Here is a 26,060-nt window from a genome sequence, read left to right as displayed (position 1 = left end):
TTGGTTCCATGGTCTAATAGTTCCATGGTAAGAGTATAAGGCAAGATAGAACCCAAATCCAAGAGCACTTATTACCACAGCTGACGCAGACCATCAGTTCTGGACTTCTACAAGACAGAAGTTAAATTTCTATTTAATTTGTATGAACCATTATTCTTTTAGGTCCCTGTTGCCTGTGCTTGCTCTATGATTTTCAGGGTTTGCAGTTAAGGGCTAGGGTTTCTAAAAGTGGGTGAGGCATGACCCTCTGTGCAGAGACTCAACTGATATGTCCTTATATTGCTCCTGCTCCCCTCTCAAAGAAAGAGAGCCTGGGGCAAGGATGGGGTGAGTGTGGCCCCTGCCCTATACTCTATCTTTGGGAATCTAACCATAGATTAGAATTATCCATAATTATCCTGGAATCATCCATAAAGGTTTTTCCAGGTAAGAATTATTATTATGCAGTGCATTTTATTTCATTTTATAGAGACAGAGTTTCACTTTATTGCCCTCGGTAGAGTGCCATGGAGAGGAGAGGAGAGGGTTGAGATTTAGAGAACAGGGAGGCCACAGGTAGGGCAGGCGGGACACAGGGGAAGGACCCCACTTTCCAGGGGGAGTCACAGTGAACGGCTAAAGAGGCATGCAGTCTTGTGCCTGGGGGCCCTGAGGGAGGACAGGCCAGCACAGACACACACTCACACACAGTACACACTGGACCCATGCCTGCTGCATACTGGACACTCATTGCCAGGTGGGTCATCAGTACCCTCCCCCAGGCCTGGGCTGCAGGTGCCCTTCACAGGGTGTGCCCACCATTGCCTCCTTCCCTGGGCACTCCCAGCCCAGGAAAGCTTTCAAAGTGGGAACCACCCTATCCAGAAACCCCAAACCCTGTCATGTCCTGCCCCGCCCCTGCCCAGGGCTCCTCTAGGTCTGCAAGTCCCCCCCAAGCAGGGCACAGCCAGCTCACTCTTCCTCACTGGATTAAGGACTCCAGGAAAACTCTGAAAAATCTAGGTCCCAGTGGCAATTACCCAGGGAGGCCACACCCACCTGCTGTCAGCCCTTGGTGGCCTTCAAGAAAGCTTTGTGCTGGGGTACAGGCCCCCAGTCTGCCTGCCTGTTACCACTCCTGGCCAGGCCCCCTCCCTGCCTCCTTTTATAGCTGCTTCTCAGGTTGTGATCAGGAGGTGTCCTCTTCCCCAGCTCTCCCATGAGGACGAGCATAGGCAAGTTGCCACATGTGTGCACACACACACATGCAGATAGCCAAGTGTGTGGGTAGACACACACACATGCACAGACACTGCCATGTGAACACACAAGAGCCGGCACCCACACAACAGTAGACACACCTGTGGAGCCCACACATGTGGCCCTGCCCACATACAGGCACGGAGACCTCCACACAGGTTTGGTCTGTGCCATTCCTGTCCATGTGGCCACCCTAGAGAAGTGTCATCCTCAGCCAGGTTTGGCTCAGCCCCCTGTCTGGGTTGAGGGGCTAGAGGATGAGAAGTCTGAGCCGGTTCCGTCGCTTGAGCTGGTCGCCATCCCCACCTCTGCTATCCTGGCCTCTCCTTGCTGCCTCTCTCCCAGCTTCTGTCCTCCCTGTCACCAGGATGGAGGCCTCATTCCCCTTTGCCAGCCACTGAAGGCTCAGAGTGGAGGCCCACCCTAGGACCATGCCCTCTTTCAGGAGCAACTGTGAGGTACAAGGCAGGACCAGCCCTGCCTCCCTCCCACCCCAGAGCCAGCTGCCTGGTCAGCAATTTGGGTGCACAGAGTCCCACTAAGAGCCAGGCTGGCGGTGGAAGGTACAGGGAAGGGGGCTGGGGTGCCCCCTCTCCCATACTCAACCCTAAGCCAGCCCATCTTGGGAGGAGGGAGAGCCCAGGTGGAGCTCATTGAGAGCCTATAGCCAGCTTTTCTAGATGGAGGGAGCCTGTGGAGAGAGCAGGAGGAAGTAGAAGCTAGAGGAGGGGGCTGCAGGTTAAGAGGGTCTCAGAGGAGCAGCTGAGGGCAAGCTTAGGGTTAGATAGCATCTGCCCCAGTGGCCCATGTGGTCAGGGAGGGGGCGCTTGGGCTTGGCCAACAGCGTGTGGGTGTCTCCTGAGAGGAGGTGTCCAGGGGGCAGCCAGGAGGAGTGGGTCCTGAGAGGGCTGCAGGGAGAGGTGGGGAGCCAGCTGTGGGAGCAGATAGGAGCTGGGGAAAGTGGGGCCCCAGCTTGAGGAACCTGAAAAGGCATTTCCTAGGCAAATGGAGGTGGGAGGGTGGGGGGCTCCCTCAGGGCCAAACTAGGGGGCGGAGCTGCAGGGGACACTGACACTCCTGGACCCCATGCTCATGCTCCCTCAGAGGCTCCTGCACCAGCAAGCAGTGACAGAGTAATTTGCAGCTGGAGGCTCAGCGCCTGCCTAATTCACAGTGACACTGCTCAGCTGCTGAGGGCTCAAGCTGTCACAGCCAATTAGCCCAAGGGGCTGGGAGGGAGGCTGTGGCAGGGTAGGGGGGTGGCCCTTCTCACCTAAGGCCCAGCCTCAAATGGGGGAGAAGGCGATCAGCCTAAGAGACTGAGGAAGTCCCTGCATTGGGGCCCCTTGGGCAGGCTCCTGGCCTCTATGGCCCTGGGGTCCCCTCTCATTGCACCTCCACTGTACTGCCCTGCACCTTCCTGGCCTGTCCCCAGCTCCCCTACCTTGCTGTCCCTCCACACACATACACACATAAGGCAAGGATTTTACCCAAGGTAGCCCTGCTAGGGCCAGCTAGCTATGTGGTTCCTCTACTAAGGAGGGTCCTGAAGTCCTTTCTCCTACAGGGTCCATACCCCTCTATCTTGGAGCCAGGTATGTCCTGGTTACCTCTTCCTGGGCAGGTGGGCAAGCCCTGCCCTCTGAAAGTCTGGGCAGATGCCTGGAAAGGCCCTGTCTTGGAGCCTCTTGCCCAGTTCTTGGCATAGAGGCTACAAAGGAAGCAGTTACCACCTGGGGGATGGCCCACCCTCCCCTCCCCAGAAACCCTTTCCCTAAATTTCTGCTTTCCTCTTTTTTTTTTTTGAGACACAGTCTCATTTTGTTGCCCCAGGTAGAGTAGTGCCTTGGCGTCACAGCTCACAGCAACCTCAGACTCCTAGGCTCAAGTGATTCTCTTGCCTCAGCCTCCTGAATAGCTAGGATTACTGGCGCCCACCACAGTGCCTGGCCATTTTTAGAGATGGCTCAGGCTGGTCTTGCTTAAACTTGTGAGCGTAAGCAATCTAGCCCGCCTCGGCCTCCCGGAGTGCTGGAATTACAGGTAAGTGCCTCCTCCTGGCCCCTCCCCACTCCCCCCCTTTCCTCTTCAACACTAAGAGGAAAAGTGACAAAAGCCACCTGCGGTTCCCCAGTCCCTGCAAGGCCCCCACCCTGCCCCCTGGCTAGAGCCCAGGGCAGGGACCTGTCTGCCCCAGAGCTTTCAGCAGTGCAGGGACCTTGCCTGGGACCACAGCACAGCCACCATTTGGCTGCCCAGGGAGAGCCTGGGGTTAGGCAGGGGAGGGGAGAACTCAGGTAGGTGCTGGCTGGGAGCTGGGAGCCACCCCTCAACCTTACTGAGGGCTCTGGGCCTATTTGCTGCAGTGGGGGAGGGACTGCACTTTGCCTGTGTGGGGCACAGGCTCCCGAAATGGAGTGTGTCAAGAGGTGGCACTTCCAGACATGTGTCATGGTATGTGAGACACAAGACACAGAATGCTTTTGCTGGGGCAAGAGCCAAGAAGAGGAGCAGTGCTGGGACCTCCTAACTCCTGCAGGTGGGTGTCGGGTGGCTCTGCCAGTGGGAGGAGGGAGGCAGCAGCTGAGATGAAGGAACCAGGAGTAAGAGGGAGGAGAGGAGAGGGGTATGGGGGAGGTGGAGCAGTGCAGGGGGAGGGAGGGAGTGCAGGGGGGTGGGGGAGGAAGAGCCTTCCAAGGGCAGCAGTGCTGTGCTCAGTGCTGAGTCTGTGTGGGGAAAAGTGAGGCTGCAGGGCTGGGGGCCAGGAAATGGCAGAACACCTTGAGGCTCAGTGGGAGTTTGCAGGGCCCCTGCTTCTGTGGGGACAGATTATAGGGACAAAGGCAAGGCCTGAGAGGCCATTGCTTGGTCCAGGCTAGGTGGCCAGCCCCCTGAGGCCTGCAGTCTGCCCCGCCCGCTTCTGCCCTGTAGTTTCAGACAAGCTCTGTTTTCTCAACATGGTAAAATGGGAATCGTAGCCTGCTTTGGTTTTCTCGGAGGTTCATCGGGCCAGGGGTACAGTCTTGGTGGGGGTAGGACACACACATGCCTTGGGCCTGACTCCTCATCCTTCTGCTTCTACCAGGCAGGCTCTCTGGAGTGTCATGTCAGGGGGTGGGCACTCTGTCAGTGGCCTGCTCTACTGGGCTACTGCCCACCATGGGCCTGCCCACCTTGGGGTAAGACCAGGGCCCAATGCTGCCCGTTCAGCTTCAGTTTCCTCATCTGTGACCTGAGGGTATCAACAGAACCTGCCCAAAGGGTGGTTGTTGGGAGGTTGAATGTGGCCCCCATCCCACCAGGCCCCCAGTCTGGAGGAAAGCCTGAGGTAGGAGCCTGGCGCAGTGCCCTGGAAGGGAAGTCCGAAGATGCTGAGGCCCTGCTGGCACCATGACAACAAAGGCTCATTGTGGAGCATGCAGATAGTACCCATTGGAGGTGAGGCCAGAAAAGTCCTGGTCAGGGAGACACTAGTGCCCTTCTCAGGAACGGGATGGGGGTTGCCCATTGCCTGGGAGGTAAGTCATGTGGGAGATGTGGGGCACCAGGGCCTTGTCACTGGCCTTGGCAGGGTTGGGTGGGCAGTTCCCCAACTCCTTGACCCCAGTCACCTCCCACCACCAAAAAAGGCAGTAGGCAGACAGGGCATCTCAGTGGGGATGGGGTCAGCCCAGCTCCACTGCCAGCTCTGCCCCTCACCAGCTGGAGGCAGGGAATCTACCCTCCCTGGGCTCAATTGTCTGGCCTATAAAAAGACATTGAGCTCCCCCTACCCCTCACCTACACAGGGTCCTTGTGAGGCACAAAGCAAAAGGTGCTTTGTCAGTCTGGGAAGGCTTCCTGGAAGAGGAGGCTGTGTGTAGAGGCAATGATGTGGCATGGATGTGCCTCTCCAGGTGCGCTGTGCAGGGCTCGTTGAGGTGCTCCTTCATGGTCAGGGACATCTTGGCCATGTTTGTGGGGCTGGGAGTGGAGCTTGGCTCCTGGTGGGAGGAGCAGCAGCTGCCTTTGCCTTCTCCCCTACACCCCTTGCTCTGCCTCTGCCCAGCCCACTTCAACACTTTCTGCCAAATTTGAGGAGCTTAGAAACTCCAGGGCCCTGGACAAGACACTTGAAGTCATGTTGAAATTATGATCAGGAAGGGAGATGCTTAGTACCCAGAGGGAATTCTTTCTACAAGAATTCATGTGAGGCCGGGCTCGGTGGCTCATGCCTGTAATCCTAGCACTCTGGGAGGCCGAGGCAGAAACAGAAACTCAATTTCACACACCTGGAGCATCTTCTGCTTGAGCTCCTGGCTTTGAGACCAGCCTTAGCAAAAAGCAAGACTCCATCTCTACTAAAAATAGAAAAACTGAGGCAAGAGGATGGCGTTAGCCATAGCTGTGAGCTATGAAGCCATGACACTCTACCCAGGGCAACAGCTTGAGACTCTGTCTCAAAAAAAAAGAATTCATGTGAAAAACCCAGGCACATTCCTAGACCCCACTGGCCTACACTTTTTAGTCATTCAATCTGCTTCTCCCACACTTTAAAATAACATTTAAAATGCACTGCATAAGGGCAATGCCTGTGGTTCAGTGGGTAGGGTGCTGGCCCCATATACTGAGGGTGGCAGTTTCAAACCCAGCCCCAGCTGAACTGTAACAAAAAAATAGCTGGGCTTTGTGGCGGGTGTCTGTAGTCCCAGCTATTAGGGAGGTTGAGGCAAGAGAATTGCCTAAGTTCAGGAGTTGGAGGTTGCTGTGAGCAGTATGATGCCACGGCACTCTCCTCTCCCCTAGGGCTCTCCCACCAAGGACTCCCTCACGATGGTTTTCTTTTCTTTTTTCACTATATCACCCTCGGTAGAGTGCTGTCATGTCACAGCTCACAGCAACCTCAAACTCTTGGGCTTAAGCGATTCTCTTGCCTCAGCCTCCCAAGTAGCTGGGACACCAGGCTCCCGCCAAAATGCCTGGCTATTTTTTGTTGTAGTTGTCATTGTTGTTTAGCTGGCCCAGGCTGGGTTCGAACCTGCCAGTCTCGGTGTATGCGGCTGGCGCCATAACCATTGTGCTACTGGCGCTGGCCACCTTGGTTTTCTTGTCTGTTTCCCTCAGAGCTCCAGCATCAGGGTTTAGTCATTTTAGTCCCTGCTGTGGACTCCCCAGGAGGCAGGTGAAGAGGGCTGCCTGTGTGTGGGCAGAGGGCAGCAAGGGGAAGTGACAAAGCTTTCCTGTTCTGTTTCAGGTGCTAAGGTGTAGGGACACCCAAGTGAGGTGCCCTCACCACCCCCTTGGGACATAAGGGAACAAGGAGATGGTCCAGCCACCTTCTAGCTTTCCTCAGATCTGCTGTCCAGGTGGCTCTGCCTGGGTACTTTGGGGCTGGTACTCACATACCTGCATACGCACACAGATTTGCACACACCTGTGCTCTACAGTCCTCCCAGGGCCACACTTGGCCAGGGATGCAAACGCTGAGGCCTCCATTCCACAGCCAGGGGATCCTGGAGCTGGCCTCGGCCCACTGCTGCCTGAAGCCCTCACCTGCCCCCTACCTGGAGGGGGCACTGGCTGAAGGGAGGCCCCTGGTGCTTTCTATCCAGCCTGTCTTTCTTCCTGCAAAGTGGGTCTCAGAAAAGATCTGATCTGAACAGAAGAATCAGCCACTCCTCCTGCCCCAGGATCTCCCCATTTGTCCATTTGTCAGCACCTTGGTTTGGGTGGAGGAGCCTGCTACGAGAGGAAGAGGGAGGGAGGGAAATAAGAGTGAGTGAATTAAACCCAGAAGCTGCTGCCTGGGGCCCACAGCTCTGGCCCAGCTTCTGAGATTGCTGTGGACAAGACAGGACACTGGCCAGGATATTGGCATCATGGGGATGCGGCTCCCCCCAAGCCCCCTAACTAGTAAGCTTCTGGCAGAGCCCTCCCATGGCCTGTCAGAGAGGGTGAAAGTGCAACCCCCTGCCCACCACTGCTTCCCAGAGGCTGACCAAAGGTGTCCAGGAGGAAGGCTCTGTGCAAATGCCCCTCAGGGTGGAACACTAAGGTGTTTGGTGTTGTCATTGTCCTCCACTCTTGGTTGCATCTTTGACCCGCCACCAAGGAGCCGGCAGCCCCAACCCAGGAATGTGCCCACAGCCCTCGGCCCCTTTGGAGAGAGAGGGCCCCTGTGAACCAACACCCCAACCCTCATGTCTGAGCTGTTCCAAGGTTGTCTGGAAACTGCTCAGCCCTCCCCAGTGGCTTCTGTTACACCACAATCTTCCAAATTAGTCCGTTTAACTTTCACCCCCCCCCCCCCCCACACACACACATTTCTTCTCTCCCTGCAGTGACTGTGCATAGCCAGGCTTTACTCCTAGGATTTTGCTCAACCCCACAGAGACCCAAAACAAATCCCTTGCTACAAGTCTGAGCCTAAAGCAAAGTGGGAGGCAGGACTTCTTTTCTGGGTCTCTGATTAAGATAATAAAAGAGATTAGACAGAGAAAGGCAGAGACCCTGTAACTATAAAAAATAGAAAAACTAGCTGCAGTGGCAGGTGCCTGGAATCCCGGCTACTCCGAGGCTAAGGGAAGAGGATCACTTGAGCCCAGGAATTTGAAGCTGCAGTGAGCTATGATCACGTCTCTGATCTCCAGGCTGACAGAGACCCTGTCTCAAAAAACAAGCGAACAAACAAACAAAAAAACGCCCAGTAATTCACCCAACTCACTCAAGGGACCCCAGCCCCCCCCCCCCCCACTGAGAAAGAATCTCTGCTTTAGCAAGACAGGAAATCGGCACAGCTCTACTCCCTCCTGCCCCTGGCTGCAGCTCACTCTCCAAATTTGCAAACCGCAGGGAGCACCTGATTCCCCTCCCACAGCCCAGGTAGGGAAATATCCACTACAAGACCCCCAGCTACCCAGGGCCCTCATAAGGGGACATTTCCAGGGGTGGGGACTCATTGTGCTGTCCCTAGTCTGTGCCTCATCCTGAGTCCGTGCCATTCAGAGGAGGCAACCAGGGTGCACCTGTAAGTAGGAGGCCAGTGGGCTTGGAAGGGCTGCAGTCAGTTCCCTGCCACCAGGATACAACAGTTCTACATTTGGGTCTCCACCGAACGTGCCCCAGGCCCTGTGTGCCCAGCCTGCTCAGCGGCTCTTGTTACCAGCTTCAGGGCCTCTTCCCCAGGGGCAGCTCCAAGGTGGGTGGGGCACAGAGCCTGCGGACAGCCACCTCAGGTTCTCCCTGGGCCTTCCAAGCCCGGCCATCCAGAGCTAGGGCAAAGCCCATACAGGGACCCCGTTTTCTTGCTATTCAGGGAGAAACATGGCAAAATCAAAAGCCACCGACAAACTATCCAGGCTCCAATGACTTTTAGATCTAAACAGATTTATTTTTATTGTGTATTTTTTTCCTTTCCTCATTTTCGTAGCAAATGAAAAAGAACACAACAAAAAACAACGACGCAACGAAATTTTCAACGAGGTGTTGAGCTGGCCTGTCTTCTGCTCTGAGCGCTGAGCAGGACCAGCTGGAGTCCCGGTATGAGCCATGGAGGTCCCCTGGAAAACGCGGAGACCCCCATCAGAGGCAGGGCTCTGCCCAGCTTAGAGGGACCAGAGCACTGGCCTCCTTGCCCTCACTCTGCCACAGTCCAAAATCAATCACGCTCTAAAAAAAATTCACAAAAACGAAATACAATTTAAATTAAAATAAAAACATTTTCTCCACCTGCCCCATGCCAGGAGGTTCAGGCTGAAACCTCCTATTTAAAAAAATTTTTGCTAGAAATACTGTGCATTACTTTTTTCTTTCTCTTCTTTTGAAAGTTAAAATAAGATATATTTACCCAGGAGTCAGAAATACGTTCGGTGCATAGAGAAGCCGCAGCGCGGGTCCAGGCCAGCCCCGGCGGCCAGGCCCGCGCCCCTCCCCCCTCCCCCCGTCGAGTACAGCAGGGCAGCAGGCCGGACAAGCGCTGACCGCGTTCCGGATTCAGTCTCCAGGGAACGCCAGAAGCAAGGCGGGGTGCAAGCGGGCACAGGGCAGGCAAGGCCGGGCGCTTCGAGCGAGCGACACATGCTGGACTCGCCGTCCGAGGGCGACCCGGCTGGGGAAGGAAGATTTTCTAGTTACCAAGCAAAATAAATATAAATACTTCGCAAATAAGAAGTATTTTACTTCCCTCGCTTTAGAAGGGCGAGGGAAGTAAAAAAAAAAAAAAAAAGACAAGGAAAAGGAGGCAGAAGGGAAGAAAACACAGGGGGCGGGCGGGCAGGCGGAGGCGCGGGACCGCAGCGCGAAGGCCGGACAGAGATCACGTTCGACATATGTACAGGTGGACGCTCTGGAGTAAGGTAGACCTGGCTCAAGTTTCCTTGGACGTCGCCATTCTCTGCGCGCAGAGGAATCGTGACGACGTCGGGTCCGCGTCTGGGAAGGTGCGCGGGAACCCGGGCTGGGGGCAAGAGGCCGCGCGGCGGGAAAGGCCCCCAGCCCAGGCCTGAAGACTGGGTCTGAGTACACGGCCCGCGCTGCGGAGTCCGAGCGAGGCCGCCGGCGAGCCGCGCGAGCTTGTCCCGGGCAGCGGCGCGGGCTCGGGGTCCGACGCTCACAAGAAGAAGTCGGGTGCGCCCTTGGCCCCGCCGGGCCCGGCCTGCGGCGGCGAAGGCTCCCGCGAGAAGCCGGCCCCGCCTGCGCCCCCGGGGCCGCCCCGGCCCGCCAGCTTCTCGTATTTCTCCTTGTACAGGTCCCGCTCCTTGGCCAGGCGCCCCACCTCCAGCTTCAGCTGCTCCACTTGGCTCTGGAGCTGGCACTTCTCGCTCTCCAGAATGTGCCGCTGCTGCACCCGCTTGAAGCGGCACGACTGCGCGTAGCCGCGGTTCTTGAGCGTGCGCCGCTTCTGCTTCAGCCGGATGACCTCCTCCTTGCTGAAGCCGCGGAGCTGCCGGTTCAGCTCCCGCACCGACATGGACACCAGCTGGTCGTCGGAAAAGCGCTCCTCTAGACGCACGTGGTGGCCCGCGCCGCCGGGGCCCGCGCCGCCAGGGTGGTGGTGGTGGTGGTGGTGGTGGGCGGCATGGTGGTGGTGGGCAGTGTGATGCGCGCCGTGGTGATGGCCGGTGCCCATGTCCTCCGCGCCGCCGCTGCCACCCGCGAAACCCTGGCCCCGGAAGGCCTCGTAGGCCGCGGCGGCTGCCGGGTGGTGCGCACCATGGTGCCCAGCGTGGTGGCCGCTGCCAATGAGGGCCTCCACCGCGTCCTCTGGCGTCAGGTTGAGCGCCTCGGGGTTGAGGTGGTGCTGGTAGCCGCTCATCCAGTATAGATCCTCCAGTGCCGGCTTCCCCGAGGCGCCCCCGACGGCGCTTGGGCCCCCGCTTGGAGGCCCAGGGGCACCCCCAGCCTGAGCCGCGCCGCCGGCGGCGCCGCCACCCGTGCCCGGGCTGGGAGCGCAGAAGCTGGGGGAGGAGGGCACGGAGGAGCAGGGCGTGCTGAGCGGCGTCGAGGACAGCGAGCCGGGCGGTAGACGGTGGCAGAAGCGCTCGGCCTCGGGCGGCTCCTTCTTCACCTCGAACTTCATTAGGTCGAAGTCGTTAACGTATTCGATAGCCAGCGGGCTGCTGGGCAGCTCAGCGCCCATCGCCAGCTCCGCGGCCATCGCCAGCGACCCTAGCCCTGCCGCCGCGCCCGGCCGCGCCCCGAGGGGCAGCGGTGGGGGGGGAGCCGCGGGCCTCTCCCCCCCCTTGCTCCCCACGGACCGCGGTCTGGGCGGGCGATGGGGGCACTGTCTCCGAGAAGCGCTGGGAAAAGTTTCACGAAGCCAACTCCGGCATTGCGCGCTGGGGGACGTTGCCGGGACTGTCTGTCGGGTGGCCCGAGGCCCGCGCCTACTCCTCCCAGCTGGCAGGCGATGGCGAGGGTGGTGGTACGGTCGCCGCCTCGGGCTGCCCCTCCCCCGGTTCCGCACCCCGCCCGGGACGCCGGTCGGCCCCGCCTCCCACGGCTGAGTGCCGGGCGCGAGCTCCCCTTTATAGAACAGGGAGCTCCCGCTGACCTGCCCCGCCTCCCCGGGAGGGGCTCACGCCCCCGGGCCAATCGGAGCCCCAGCCCCTCCGTCCTCATTTGCTTATCCCCATGGCAACCGAGAGCCCAGCTGTCAATCTCCTGCGGGAAACAGCTGTGGGAAGGGGTGGGGCTGGGCCGCTGGCGAGAGGAGGGGGCAGGGCCCTCTGGTGGCCGGCGCCTGGGACTGCACGGGTAGAGGGCGTGCGGGGGCACCGCGCCGGGCTGCGGCTCCGGGGGCCTGAAGTCCGCGACGGGGCGGCCGCAGAGTCCAGGGAGCAGAGGGGGCCGCGCCCAAAGGACATTCCAGGCATCCTGACACGGGATGACACCGCGCAGCCCGGCCGAGCTAGCGCTGAATGCAGAGCGCTGTTTATTTTTAGCCCCGCGGTTCAGGCGGGTTCAGGAATTTGGTCAACAAAGTTGCTGGCACCTCGGAGCGGCGGGATCCACCACTAGACCGGCCAGGCCCTAAGAATGCGCGGAGAGAGGACGCGGGGCGCGGGAGGACAAGGGTGGGGGGATGTGGGTGCGGGCCAACGGGCTGCCAGGCCCCCCAGAGCACTAGGAATCTCGGGCCCCAGGTACCCACAGATCAGTTCTGGCTGTGGGGCGGGACTGAGGGCTTCTTGCTGGACCGGGAGTGGGATTATGGTGACAGAAGTGGGAAGCTCAGGATTTCTACCCGCAAGGTTTTAGCCCTGCTAGGAGGAGCCTTCGGTACACAGAACTCCGGAGGGCTACGTGCCAGCACTGGGTGCATTGGGAAAAAGGAAGGAAGGTGATGGTGGGGCAGGGGGACTGTCCCTATCGAGGAGGGTGATGGAAGGGGAACACAATAATCAGCGCTGTGAGACGACCCAAAGCTGGTCCTTTTTCTCTAAATTCTTTATACTGGTACTATATGACTTTGACGATTTTTTTTAAATGTCGAGGGCGGCGCCTGTGGCTCAGTGGGTAGGGCGTCAGCTTCATATACCGAGGGTGGCAGGTTCGAACCAGGCCCAGTCAGCTAAAATAGCAATGACAACTGCAACAAAAATAAGCTGGGCGTTGTGGGGGGTGCCTGTAGTCCCAGCTACTCAGGAGGTTGAGGCAAAAGAATCGCTTAAGCCCAAGAGTTTGAGGTTGCTGAGGTGCTGTGAGCTGTGACACTGCAGGACTCTACCTAGGGCGACAAAATGAGACTCTGTCTCCAAAAAAAAAAAAAAAAAAGTCTTAAGGGATGGTGTGTAGTAGCACCTGTAGTCCCAGCACTTTGGGAAACCAAATCAGGAGCAGCCCTTGAGCCTAGGAGTTTGAGGCTGCATGAGATGTGATCATGCCACTGCACTCCAGCCTGGCAGACAGAACCAAATCCCCTCTCTGAAAAAAAGTCTTGAATGTAACTACCTGTGCAGAGGGAAAAAAACAGGAATTCACCAGGCATAGCCTAGTCATGGTGCTGGGGGATTTATTCCTGCATCACTCCTTCTAAAAAAATGTATATTATTTTATATAATTAGGAGTGAACACCCTACTTCCTCAGATATCATGAGAACCCCTCGCCTCTTCCTCTATGCTCTCCCAGTGCTGGAGGTGGGCTGGCCTGGGGGTTTGGGGAGGGCAAGCCTCCCTCCATGGGGGTTTGGGGAGGGCAGGCCTCCCTCCGTGTAGGTGGGGCTTCTCTCCCCAGTCCTCACTTTGGCTGGACACAGCTCAGGACTCAGTGCTGGAGCCAGTTTTCTAGGCCAGTGGCCTTACAACCACCCTCTCAGTATCACCATGTCCATTCTGCAGGTGAGGAAATGGAGGCTTAAAAAATGATGAACTCAGCATGTGGCAGGGCCAAGGCCACATCTGGGGCTCAGATCACATGGGTTGCCAGACAGTCAGGGGTGTGGAGTTTCCCCACATAGCACCTGGTGTTCAGAGGGAGGCCCATGGATCAGAGGATGCTGCTGCACACCTGTCTGCCTGCATCCTGTAGCTCAGGCCAGAGACAGGGGCCAGGGGACCCTTCCTGAGCCCCAGAAGGCCCAGGGCCCTGACACTGCCCCTCCAAAGCTCAGCAGCATTTCTGGGCACCTTACTCTCATGGTTCCTAGGTGCACTGGAGAGTCATTGAAGAAAAAGGAGAGAGCGCTTGCAAGGGACTGCCCTACTACCTGCCTGCCCTCGAACTGTGGCTTCAATGCCAGGCCAAGTGGCCTGGGGAGAAGATTCAGTGGCAAGGCTGGGAGAATGCTGGGGAGTCTCATGGGAATGAAAGAGAAGCTTGACCATCGTAGTTGTCACAGCTCTTCCCAGCAGCCACAGCTCCTGACTTCAGCCTCAGGACACTGGTCCTATGGTCATCTTGGGCTGGGTGGCACAGAGCCCAGAACCCACAGGAAGCCCAAGCATCCGGCCTTGTCCTGAGAAGTACAAAAAGGTGGTAAGGCCTGACTGGCCCACCCCAAACTCTCCTGGTACTCAGGCACCACCAAGCCAGGACAGCCCCCCAGAATTTACCAGTGCAAGACCGTTCCCCTGGTTCCTGGAACAGCCAGTTCCATGCTGTCTGAGCATCCCCCCCCTTCTCACACTCCCCAAGCTGTCAACAGCCTGTCCTCACAGAATTCCACAGGTGCTGCCCATGTGGTTACTAAGGACACCCCACAAATCCTTGCTGAGCACCTACTCTAAGCCAGGCTGCCTGCCGAGGAGGGCACATTCTATCAAAGAGGCACCAGGGACTCCTTGTTGAGAAGCTCGCTGAAGGCTGGTGGCACAATATAGCACATCATCTCCACCATGGTTTGGGGGGAGGGGATTTGTACTGGGAATGTGGGCACAGGTGTCTTTGATCTCAACATTGGGAGGATTCAGAGGCTGGGGTGACTGGACAGCTAACTGATGGCACCACCAGGTATCTTCACACCCAGGCCTGGCAGATGGTGGCAGCTGTTGGCAGGAACAGCTACCTGTGATGTCTCTACATGGTTGCCTCTGCGGCTGATTGGGCTTCCTCACAGCATGACTGTTGGTTCCCAATGTGAGCACCCAAGAAAGTGAGGCGGATACGCATCAGAAGTTACCCTCACTGGGCTTCACCCCCTGAGCGGGGGCAGAGACAGCACCTGGTGTAGGTCAAGCCAAGGAAGAGCACATGGGCTGGGACACACTGCTGCATTTGTGGAAAATACAGCCTACCAGGGTAGACGGAAGTTAAGCCATAACAATAATAAAGAAATGATAGCATATTCATTTCCTACTGCTGTGTCGAATTACCAGGTGCTTAGTATATTAAAACAACACACATTGGTTGTCTCACAGTTTCTGTGGGTCAAGAGCCTGGGTAGGGCCTAGCTGGGGCCTTTGCTCAGGGCCTCCCAGGTGGCTGCAGCTTTTGGAAGTGACCCTTTGGTAGGAAGAGCTGCTTCTAAGTGCCATCAGGTTATCAGCAGAATTATTTCCCTGAATCTGTAGAACTGAGGGACTGGCCTCTTGCTGGCCCCACCCTGGGCCCCTTGCCATGTGGGGCCCCTTACACAGGCTCTGGCCCCTCAGGCCAGCAAAGAGAGGCTCTGGTGAGTCTCCTGTCATAGGGAGTACTAGTATAGGTTGAGTACTTATAAATAAGTACTTATTTACCTGTTACCTTTTGGACTGTTGGGCTGTCAGTGGGGAATAAATGGCAAGAAGTGTCACCATAGCATAAACACCAGGACATGGGGCCAGGAGGCCACCTTGGGGCCCATCCCCACTTAAGTCTGTGGCAGGTGAGAGGCTGGCTGGTGGGAAATCTTGCAAGAGGCCTGGTGCCCTGCAGGGCAGCTGAGTCCAGGGAGGCTGCCTGATATGAGGGGGAAGTTGTGGTGTCCCTCCTGCCCACTCAACACTGCTCAGCGTGCTTTTCCTGAGGAGTTCCCTCTAGGCTAAAAGGTGCCCAGGGGATGGTCCCTGCATGGCCTGTGGCTCTGTCCAGAATGCAGCCCCTGGGTGGGGCTGTCTGTCTCAGCAGTAGTGCTGTCAGAGGTGCTCTGTGCTGGGCAGGAGCCACGTGTCAAGTCTGGATACATCACTTGTTTTGTTTTTTTTTTTTGGCCGGGGCCAGGTTTGAACCCACCACCTCCAGAATATGGGACTGGTGCCCTACTCCTTGAGTCACAGGCGCCACTCAATGTCACTTTTTTTTTTGGATGTGCCACTTTTGTCAGATTTATTTTGGCAGGAAAGTGGCCACTGAGCTTGAGCTGTGGGCCAGTGTTTGCTGGACAGAAGGTATCACAGGAACGGAAAACTTCCCTATCCTATGGGCAGAAGCTCTATGTATTCTGGGCAGCAGCCTCTGGGCCCAGGGGGAGTCATGCAAAGCCACCTTTTCTCCCACCTCCTACCCTAGAGTTGGGCTGCCCTTAGCAGGGGCTTATTTGCATTTAAAAAGCAAAACCCAAACCAAAGCCCGGAACTTCACTCCACAGTGGTGCTGCTCTGCCCCTTCCTGGTCCTCATTCTCCCCTCCAGCACTTAGGGAGCACCTGCTGTATGTAGGCATTACTGAGGGTAGACACTCAGCTCTGAACTCGTCCAGGCCCTGCCCTCCTGGCGCTCCCATTCTGGGCACAAAGTGACGCATTAGTCATTAGTTGAAGAGGCAGGATGGAAGCAGGGCTCACACCAGGAAGGACTCTCCTTTCTGTTGCTTCCCAGCTCAGGGGTCCATGCATCCCACGGCTCACCCTCACCCCTCCCCAGCCAACACCCATTTCAGGCACCTAGGAGGGTGTGCCCTCCCAGGCCCATCCATCCTCCTCAGTGGCTCCCTGGCTTTGCCCTGGGGTCCCCTTCTGTGGCCATCACAGCTCCTGTCAGCTTGGAGCTTGGGACCCACCATGCTCTGCCAATGCTCTGAGGTTAAAGGGGTTGTGAAGGGCATCACACACCCCTGCCACCAGCCTCTGGCCAGCTGGTCCACTCTCCACACCCTCTGCTGTCCGTGTGCATGTGTGGTCTCAGCTCAGATCTCCCTCCTTGGGAGGCCTGGCAAGGTCCTGTCACCATGCTACCCATTCTTCTGTGAGGCACAAACCTCTGCCTGGCCTTGGGAGCCACACTATCTGCCACATGAGGGCAGCCCATGGGAGGGTGGAAGGGGCTCCATCCCCACCAAAGCTCTGTGTGGTCCCTGGTGTCTCCTGCCTTAGCTTAGCAGGAAGCCTGGGCTCAGGGACAGAGACATGGATAGACTGACTGTCCATGCCCATGTCCTGCCCTAAGAAGGAGGGCTGGGGGGCAGCCATGCTCTCTGGAAAGGCCTAAAGGAGCGGCCCCAGTCCTCCCTGGAACTTGTCACCCCCAGGTCTGGGCTGATGCCTGGGGCCAGCTCATCTCTGCCTGAGGGTCTATGCTGGCTCCAGATTGCCTTCTGTGGGCTCATGGTCACCACAGAAGTCAGGGATTGCTGTAGGGCAGTGGCTTTCTGGACCCTGAGTCAGTTTCCCTGGCACAGCAGTCCCTTGTCTGCTGCTTGTGCCCGGCTTGAAAAGCCTAGAGCAGGGTCCTCAAATTTTTTAAACAGGGGGCCAGTTCACTGTCCCTCAGACCATTGGTGGGCCGGACTTGCAGGCCCCAGGACGAGTAGGCTGCTAAATAGGACAGGCAGCAGCGGCAAAAACACCCAGTGGGCTGGATAAATGTCCTAGGCAGGCTGCATGTGGCCCGCGGGCTGTAGTTTGAGGATGCCTGGACCTGTGCACATGCTCGGCTCAGATGTCTGCAGGCACTGTGCCAGGCAGAGCCCAGGGCTGCTCGAGGTCCCCAGTGGGCAACAAGACATCATGGTGGCCTCCTGGAGGGTAGTGCCCAGGCTTCCTGAGGCTTCTTGCCAGGTGCTGCATTGGGGGGACAGAGGGGCCTGGGCCCAGGCTCCCATCACATGTTCCATGCCTCTGAGCAATGTCTGGGGCCTGGTGGGCTGTGTAGCTGGGGGCAGAGCTGTCTCCCTGGAAAGGGTGGGGCCAGAAAAGCAGACCTCTGTTCACTGCCCCCCCACCTACCATGGACACTTCAGATGCTATGTGCAGTGGAGTGGCTAAGGGTAGTTTACCCCTGGATGGGGCCAGCTGGTACCAAGCTTGCTTGGGAACCCTGTTTGCCATGCATGCTGCCAGTGGTATGGATGAGAGGCATGAGAATCTGCCCACCTCGAGTCTACCACTGCCCACTCTTAAAGCCTAGGTTCCCAGAGAGCCTGGCCTGATGTGCAGGCAGATGTCCCCTTATTTATTGTGGATGCCCCGAAGGGAGGCTGGGAGGTGAACAACTAGAGATGAGCTGGACCAAAAGGAGGGAGCCCTTTGTGGAGGTCCTGGCAGGGACATCTCAGGAGGCTGGGGGAGGAGATGAGAGGCGGAGTGCCTGCAAAGGACCAGTGGCCAGAGGGAGTGACGCCAGGGGCAGTCCTAAGCAGCTGGCCTCAGTTCTGGGACATCTGAGGCTGCAGCTGGCCTCAGTTCTGGGATGTCTGGGGCTGCAGGCTGCAGTCCCCTTGGTGAGCACAGGATTCAAGGCCCGTTGGCTCCTGGAAGGAGGGAGAAGAAGGTAGTAGGGCGGCAGGGTGGCCAGGGCAAGCTGCCAGCTCTTCCAGGGCCCACACCATGGTTGGTACAGAGAGGTGTCACAAGGTATCCAGGTCCACTAGGGGATGACTGAACCAGAACACAAGGCCTTAAAAACATCTGGTCCCAGATGTGCCCAGCCAGTGAGGGAACCGGCCCAGCAGAAGCAATCTGCTTCCCACCCACAGCCTGGCAGTGGGGTCACTCCAGGTATTGACTAAGGGTGGGGGGGGCTTTTCTTCCAGTCAGGTACAACTTCCAGAGTCCGTCACCTGCCTGAAGCTGGCTAGTGGGGTCACAGGCTGTGCTCAGGGCTTCAAGGCAATGAATAGGAGGATCATGGCAGAAATGACCACAAATATACGCATGGCCACAGCATCTGCCCCAGGCACCCCTCCTGTGGACCAGGAGCCCCTCCGGGGTGGAGGATGGGATCCCACACCCAAGCTGGCCAGGGCCTTTTGCCAGGGCGGGTGTCCTTCCTGCCTGGGTGTGGCTCAGGTCCCGGGACTTGCTTTGGCCAAGGGGACCCTTGAGGACATGGAGCGGGTAAAACCCAAACTGAACGAGTAACAAGCACTGAGTGGTGCTCCGGCCAGCACTGGCCCAGAACAGGCAGCAGGACATGGACTCACGCGGAGGAGCGACTCAGGCTGAGGCACATGCTGCCAGCGGGAGCCAGGCCTTGGCTGCTGGGGCCGGTTTGTTACTTGGCAGCACACAAGGAAAGACTGACACAAAGATAGAGGTGCTGGGAGGCCCTAGGAGGGGAGCCAGCCCACCTCGCCCAGGGGCCACCCCTCATTTCTCCAGAGGTGAAGGGGATGAAGAGGGCTACATACCTCTCCAGACCTTGCCAACTGACACAATCCTTAGCCAGGCCCTCCAGAAGTGGGCACCCCATGAGGGGAGCCAAGAGCCTGGACAAGCTGTCCCTTCCTTCAAGCTGGGCCACTTCCTTACCACAGCCCCAGCCTGTGGCATCCTTGTCCCCAGAGTGCACCCTCTCAGCCTTCTCCCACACAGGTCATACTGGCTCAGCCACAGGGAGAAGCAACTCGGACCCTCTAAACCATCTCAGGGAGGTGGGAAAGTGGGGCCCAATGCTTGTGCCCAGAGTGCTGTGCCTCCTGCCTGCTGTCTCTCTCCCATTTAGGTCCAGGGTCCACTGTGGTAGTCAGGACAGGCCAGTCAGACACAGGGCAGAACCTTTATTGCTGAACACAAAAAGCCTGCTGGGGAAGCCTGGCTAGAGCCTCTTTCCCAGGGCAGAAGTCTTGGGTGGACAGGGCTGAGGGGGGATGTGCCACCTGCCAGCTGCCATACCCACAGTGGGGGCAAGCCCAGGGGGTGAGCGCAAGGGTCCAGGGGTGAGGAGGATGGGGTGAAGGGGGTGACTGGACAGCAGTCCAGCCCAAGGGGGTAGGCAAGGGCCTGGGCACATACTGATCAAAGGGCTGAGAGCCAGGTGGGCACAGCAGTGCCCCTGTGGCCCCAGTTGGGCTAGGTGGCGGTGGTCCCTCCTTCCTCTCCAGGGACGAGAATCTGAGGTAGGTGTGGGCTGGTCCCCAGGCCCTCACAGACGTGGTTTGATGTGCAGAGGCTTCCCTGTGCAGAGAGGACAAAAGTCAGGTGCTGGGTGACCCCAGCCCAGCAGAGCCTCCCCACCATAAAGCTCTGGTCTGCGGCTCAGGATGGGGAGATTGTCAGCCCCATCCTGAGCACAGGCTTGCACAGCAGGGCTTCAAAGATGTCAGGGAGAGCAGCTTCTTTTGAGACAGAATCTCACTCTGTTGCCCTTGGTAGAGTGCCATTATGTCATAGCTCATAGCAACCTCAGACTCTTGGGCTCAAGAGACCCTCTTGCCTCAGTTTTTCATTTTAGTAGACATAGGGTCTCAGTCTTGCTCAGGCTGGTCTCAAATTTGTGAGCTCAAGTGATCTACCCACCTCAACCTCCCAGAGTTTTAGGATTACAGGAGTGACCCATCATGCCCAGCTGGGGAGGGCAGCTTCTAACAGGCTGCTGGCCTCTGGCCTCTGGCCTCTGTGCCCACCTAGCCATTGTAGGCATGGATCATGGGATAGAGGGGCAGGGGGCTGAGTCCAGGACCTTCCAAGGCGTGGGCAGCAGCTGGGTGGGCTGGGGGCAGGGTCCCTGGTGGGAACCACAACAGTGGGCAGCTGAGCCATGGACACAGGTGTGCGCAGGCATGTGCTGCACACTCACACCTGGGAGCCAGGCTGACACACACACACACACAAAGAGGATGAGCAGTACCATGCTGCCCCTTCAAAGTGGAGAGCTGGGATGTGTGTGAGCAGCTGGGCTGTGGGGGTGGGAGCAGAGCAGAGACCCCCACGTAGGGAGAGGCTGGCAGGGTGTGGAAGCAGGGGTGAGAGGCAGAGGGTCATGTCCTGGGGCTCCTGTCTGGTGAGCACACACTCACTGGTACCAGAAACTCATACTGTGCTCATGAATTCACACCCCCCCTCACAGGCCCCCCACTGACTACACAATACCTTTGCATGGCTGCCCATAGCCTGGCACCATCCATGTGTCCCCTCCAAGCCCACATCTCCTAAAGTATCCCCTCTTTAGGGCTGCTGACATCACTCACTCATGCCAGCGGGAGGCCCAGGCCTATGGACTACACTGGCCTCTGTCCCACCAGCCCCCTCCTGCTGTGGCCATTTCAGCAGGTACAGTCAAGTTTCTGGTCCAGAGGCTGAGTGGCCCACCTCAACCTGACCCTCTAGCTCCCGTCTTGGCTGGGCCTCTGGAGCCCTTCCTGGGCATTACCTCCCCCAAGCCCCTGCACACAGGCCCCTCAGCACCCTGCCCATCCCTGGGGCCCTAGAATTGGCTCCCATGTTCCTGATCTTTGAAAGAAAAGAGGTAGGAGGTGGCTGCCTCAGACCCCACCTGCTTTGTCCACCCCAGTGAGGTCCTGACGGAGGGAGCTGGTGCCCCACCCCAGAAGTAGGGGTCTGGCCACAGCTTTACACCCAGAAGCGGAGGCTGTGAGTAGGCAGGCGGCGGCCCCTCCACAGCGGGCATCTGAGCATACTCAGCGGGGCTGTTAGAGGAGGCTGCAGCAGCATCTCCCATTAACGTTACGACCGTGAAATATGACAATAAAATGATAGCCGTATGGTCGCGAATGCGCAGCCTGCCGAGCTGCGTGGGGTTTATCGTCACTCAAACGCGCGGAGAGCTGTAAAATGTTTACAGAAAGGTTCGTTTGCAGCCATAAAATCCTCTTTTCTCTCCTAAACAAGGCTGAGTGGAGCCATTTACCAAGCCCTAAATGTTCATCAGGGGAGAGGGAACATCTGTTCTCTCCAGGAGTGTGCAGTGATCTTCCAGAACAAATTAACAGAAATGGGTGCTTTCTAATTAAATCAGCCCTCGTCTGTGGGGGCTGCTTGGGCAGCCACTGCCAGGCTTGGACCTCAGCTGGCCCTGCCCCATGGGCCCCTGGACCCGAGGTGTGCATTTGAAAAGCCCCTGTGCCCAAGCTGGGCTGGGCTGCCTACCTGAGTCCTTAGTTGGGGGTCTCCTTGGGGTCCGGACCCTGGGCTGGCCTCCTGGGCTTGGTGAGGACTGCAGGGAGATGAAGGCAGGCAGCTTGCTGAGGCTACTAGAGCCTGTCACCGTTGTCACAGCAGAGGCGGCCTCTTCCTGGAGAGATGGCTCCTCCTGGTCCGAGGAGGAGGGGGGCGAGGAGGGGGAGGGGGATGAGGGACAGGGGAAGGAAGGGGATGCCTTTGATGATACAGGAGAGGTTGAGACTGATGCTGACACCCCTGGGGAGGAAGGGTGGGGGGAGCTGGGCGCTTGTCTGGTGGGCCGTGTTCCTGAGGGCTTCCTGCAGGGAAGGAGGGGCAGAGTGGAGGAAGTGGGTCGACCAGTGAGTAGGCCCCTCCCTGCCACATTCCCCCCCAGGGCCAATGGGTATTGCCATCTGGGGTGAAACCTGAGGCTCCAGGTCCAAGCCCAGCCCTTGGCCCAGGGATGGGCTGGTTATAGGCCTTCTATCTGAGGAGCTATGGTCTCAAGGGCCCTGAGCCCCACCTGTACCTCCTAGGGCCTCAGCTTCTTCTGCATGGGGCTCCACAGCCCATGCAGCAGGTGGGCCGTCATGGGAAGCCAAGCCTCTCCAAGGGGCCGGGCTGCTTCCCCTATCCTAGAGAGGGGATTTCCGTCTCTGAGAAGCCCCTGTCTTCCTCTGGGAATGCCTCTGGCCCTATCTAACTTTGGGGACCCTCCCTAGAGATCACCTGATCCTCAGCCTTAGATCCAGGCCAAAGAGCTGGGGTAAGGGATCCTCCCTAGAGGATCCTGAATGTCCCCCAAGGCTAGGAGGGTCCACCCCCAGGCTCACACACATAATACCCACTGCCCCATCACCTGGGCCCATGGCTGCCCGAGGCCCTGCTCCTGGTGGGGGTGTCACTGGGCTCCAGGGTGGAGGGTACAGCTGCGCGCCGGCTGTTGCGTTTCTGGTTGCGGTGGAGCAGCTGACACTGGGCCCCGCGGGGACACGTGCCCCTGCGGGCGAAGTCGGGGCACAGCAATGTGTGCTTTTTCTTGCACTGGGGAGAGAAGAGTGTGGTGGGATGGTGGGGTAGCTGGGTGGAAACTCCTGTTGGAAGGCTCAGGCCAGAGCAGTTTTACCAGGGCTCCCACCCCTTACTCCCCCATGAGGTGCCTTCAGTGATCCACGGTCCTGGGCATAGACTGAGGGAAGGGACTGGATCAGCCCAGGCATTCCCAGAGCCTGTGGCTAGGTCACTGTTTAGGGCTCTGCCTGTCCACTGCTTCTGCCAGGCCCTGGCTGCCTGTTCTGGTAGATGTGGAGGGAGTCCTGGGGGAGGCTGGCATAGCTTGAGGCCTAGGGGGTGGCTTGCAGGCTTTGAGCTGGGCTGGGGGATGGGGCAGGTCGGCCAAGGCCAGGCCACATTGGGCCAGGGCTGGGCTGGCCACCGGATCCACAGCACCTGTCATGGCGCTAATTATACCCAAGGGTAGGGGGCAGCGCCAGCCGGCAGGTGCTCTGGGCAACGATGCACGCTCAGCTCTGCCCACTTGGCCCACAGGGAAACACAAAGCCTCTACCCAAGGACCCAATAGCCCAGGCTGGACTCAGAGAGGCCCAGGGAACAGGGTTGGGTGCTACCCTTCTCAGTCCTCCCTACCCCTCCTGGGCTCCCCTCCCACCCTCCCCTGCTACCCCTTGCAGCTGGCTCAAGGGGGCGACTTGGAGAGGGGAGGCACGTCAGCTGCATGGGGCACTAATCACAGGACCAGGCGGCCCCAGGGCCAGCCTAGACAAATTCACTGCCAAACCCACCAAGGGTCAAATTCAAAACTAGCTGCGGTGCCAGAACAGCTCCTATGCTACCTGCATGTGGGGCATGGACTAGCACAACCCCATGGAAATACACGTCCAATAGCCTTAAAACCACTTCCTCCCAGGCCCCATAACCTGCCTGCCAGGAATCCATTTTCAGTCTGGGGTCCCATGCCTGCTCCCAGCATCAGGACTGGGCCTGGTCGGAGGACCTCTCTGGAGTACAAGTTGATCCTCGTCAGCTTGTGGGGCCAGCTGCACTGTGGGAGCAGCTGTCCCTCAGAGCCCTAAACACCACTCCCTACTCTGGTTCCCAAGCCAGCACTGCTAAAGGGCAGTGCTCCTTCCTTTCCTCCTTCCTTCCATGTGGAGCAGAGTTCTTTCTGCAATGGGCCTGGTCTGTGGCACAGGTACTTGAACCCCTGGGGCCCGTCCTTCAGGCGCCTGCAGCTGGGACAGACACAGTGGGCTGACAGCAAAGCCAAGCTGTAGGTGCTTCAGGGACCCATAGGGTGAGGTCTCCTGGAGACCAAGGGTAGTTTGGGTAGGTAGAGGAAGCAAGAGACACATGGCCAGACCCCTGCCAGACAAGAAGAGAACCACTGCCAGCAGGTGTATGCACGGGGCCCTAAGAGCAAGTGGGCGCCTGAGGGCTCAGGTCACACAAGGGCAGGACTGCAGGTACTGCCATGTGGCTCAGATCCACTAACAGCCCAAGACAAGAGTGGATACAGGCTCAGCCTGCTCGCCTCAGTTAGGGTGCTGGCCACATATACGGGGGTTGATGGGTTCAAACCCAGCCCGGGCCTGCTAAACAATAATGACAACTACAACAACGAAAAAATAGCCGGGCGCCTGTAGTCCCAGCTACTCGGGAGGCTGAGGTAAGAGAATAGCTTAAGCCCAAGAGATTGAGGTTGCTGTGAGCTGTGACACTACGACACTCTACCGAGGGCATATGAAATTCTGTCTCGAAAAAAAAAAAAAAGAGTGGATACAGTGCCCTTGGATGAGAGATGGTCAGAGGACAGCCTGGACCTGGGCTGATCACACAGCACTCACTAAGAGCCTGAAATGCAGCTGACATCAAGTGGGGGACTCTGCAGGTGTACATCACCACTTAGTAGGAGAAAGGGAGCACAAAAAATTGAATTTCTAATTTTTCCTTGATTACATGTTGAAATTGTTTCACTTGTTTTGTTTTTTAATTTATTTTTTACTTTTCTTTCTTTTTTTGAGACACAGTCTCACTTTGTCATCCCTGGTAGAGTGCCGTGCCATCATAGCTCACAGCAACCTCAAATTCTTGGGCTCAGGCAATTCTCTTATCTCAGCCTCCTCAGTAGCTGGGACTACAGGCGCCCACCACAATGCCCGGCTATTTGTAGGGGTTTTGCTCTTGCTCAGGCTGGTCTCAAACCTGGGAGCTCAGGCAATCCGCCTGCCTCAGCCTCCCAAGTGCTGGCTGGGATCATAGGTGTGAGCCACCACGCCCGGCCTATTTTTTACTTTTTAAAGGTGGCTATTAGAAACTCTGAAGTCACACGTGGGGCTCATGTGTGTGTCTACTCAACAGGGCTAGTCTGAACTAACCTTCTTCTTGAAAGCAACACCAAATCTAACATCAAATGTAAATTTTCTAAAATCATCCAAGAGTTATGAAGAAAGTGAAATAAATGACGGAAAGGATATACTAGGAAGGACATGGATATAAGGCAAATCTCAAATTTTAAAGGACTGAGGTGTTCATCTCTTTATGTCATGCGCATTTTGCCTTCAACATTCACTGATGAAAATCCAAATCAGCCAAACAAAACCCCCCAAAAAACACATCAACGTTGGTGGAATGTAGCTAAAGTGGTACTTAGAGAGAAACATGTAACTGTAGATGCTTTTTCGTTTTAAGAGGCAGGGTCTTGGTTGCCCAAGATGGAGCACAGTGGCATCATCACAGCTCGGCAGCACACTGTAGCCTCAAACTCCTGTGCTTAAGCGGTCTTCCCACCTTAGCCTCTCAAGTACCTGGGACTAGCAGGCATGCACCACCATGCCTGGATTTTTGACACTTTTTTTCCCCCCAGAAACAGGGTCTTTCTATGTTGCCCAGACTAGTCTTAACTCCTGGCCTCGAGAAATCTTCCTCCTCAGGCTCCCAGAGTGATTTTCTAATGTTAAACTCAAAGAAATCATGAAAATTTCTTCAATTTAGCAAAAATCCTAAGTCTACACATTCAAGTAGTTGAGTAAACCCCAAACAGGACAGACCAAAGAAATCTACACATGAATACATCACAGTCAAACTTGCAAAAGTTAAAGACAAAGAAATAATGCTCAAAGCAGCTAGAGGGAAATTTTACCTAAAGGAGAAACATCTGAAGGACAGTGGGCTTCTTACCAGACACCATGGAGGACAGAAAGAAGTGGCATATTTTTCAAGCTGAAAGGAAAGAACCATCAATCTGGAATCCTGTATTTAGGAAACACCCTTGAAGAATAAAGGTGAAAGAAATCGAGACATCCTCAGATGAAGGAAAACTAAAAGAATCTGTCACCAGCAGACCCACCCGAAAAAGTGGTTAAAGGAAGTTATCTAAACAGAAAGGAAATAATAAAAGAAAAACCCTTGGGCGGCACCTGTGGCTCTGTGAGCAGCGCACCGGCCCCATATACTGAGGGTGGTGGGTTTAAACCCAGCCCCAGCCAAACTGCAACAAGAAAACAGCTGGGCGTTGTGGCAGGCGCCTGTTGTCCCAGTTACTCAGGAGGCTGAGGCAAGAGAATCACCTAAGCCCAAGAGCTGGAGGTTGCTGTGAGCTGTGATGCCACAGCACTCTACTGAGGGTGA

General features: G+C 57.2%; 2 protein-coding genes across 2 annotated transcripts in view; both read right to left on the bottom strand.

Annotated features, from left to right (window-relative positions):
- Positions 1-9,733: 9,733 nt before the first annotated feature.
- Positions 9,734-10,906, bottom strand: MAFA (MAF bZIP transcription factor A). The gene has a single exon (XM_003802333.2). It carries the CDS (start codon positions 10,871-10,873, stop codon positions 9,827-9,829), a length of 1,047 nt encoding a protein of 348 aa, XP_003802381.1. The 5' UTR covers positions 10,874-10,906; the 3' UTR covers positions 9,734-9,826.
- An 8,150-nt stretch (positions 10,907-19,056) lies between these two features.
- ZC3H3 (zinc finger CCCH-type containing 3) overlaps positions 19,057-26,060 on the bottom strand; it is an 88,474-nt gene continuing 81,470 nt past the window's right edge. The window contains exons 10-12 of the mRNA XM_023508411.1: positions 22,273-22,457; positions 21,399-21,730; positions 19,057-19,466 (exon numbers count right to left, since the gene is read on the bottom strand). Coding sequence (XP_023364179.1) covers positions 19,435-19,466; positions 21,399-21,730; positions 22,273-22,457 — 549 coding nt within the window. The 3' untranslated portion in view covers positions 19,057-19,434. The remainder of the gene's footprint in view (positions 19,467-21,398; positions 21,731-22,272; positions 22,458-26,060) is intronic.

This window comes from Otolemur garnettii, unplaced genomic scaffold, assembly GCF_000181295.1.
Source record: "Otolemur garnettii isolate 467f Iridium unplaced genomic scaffold, OtoGar3 scaffold00245, whole genome shotgun sequence".
In the NCBI taxonomy this organism is placed as follows: Eukaryota; Metazoa; Chordata; class Mammalia; order Primates; family Galagidae; genus Otolemur; species Otolemur garnettii.
This window is presented reverse-complemented; position numbering and strand designations above follow the sequence as displayed.

Excerpts from the sequence above, each read along its gene's own strand:
- MAFA (XM_003802333.2), bottom strand. The coding sequence starts at position 10,873 with ATGGCCGCGGAGCTGGCGATGGGCGCTGAGCTGCCCAGCAGCCCGCTG.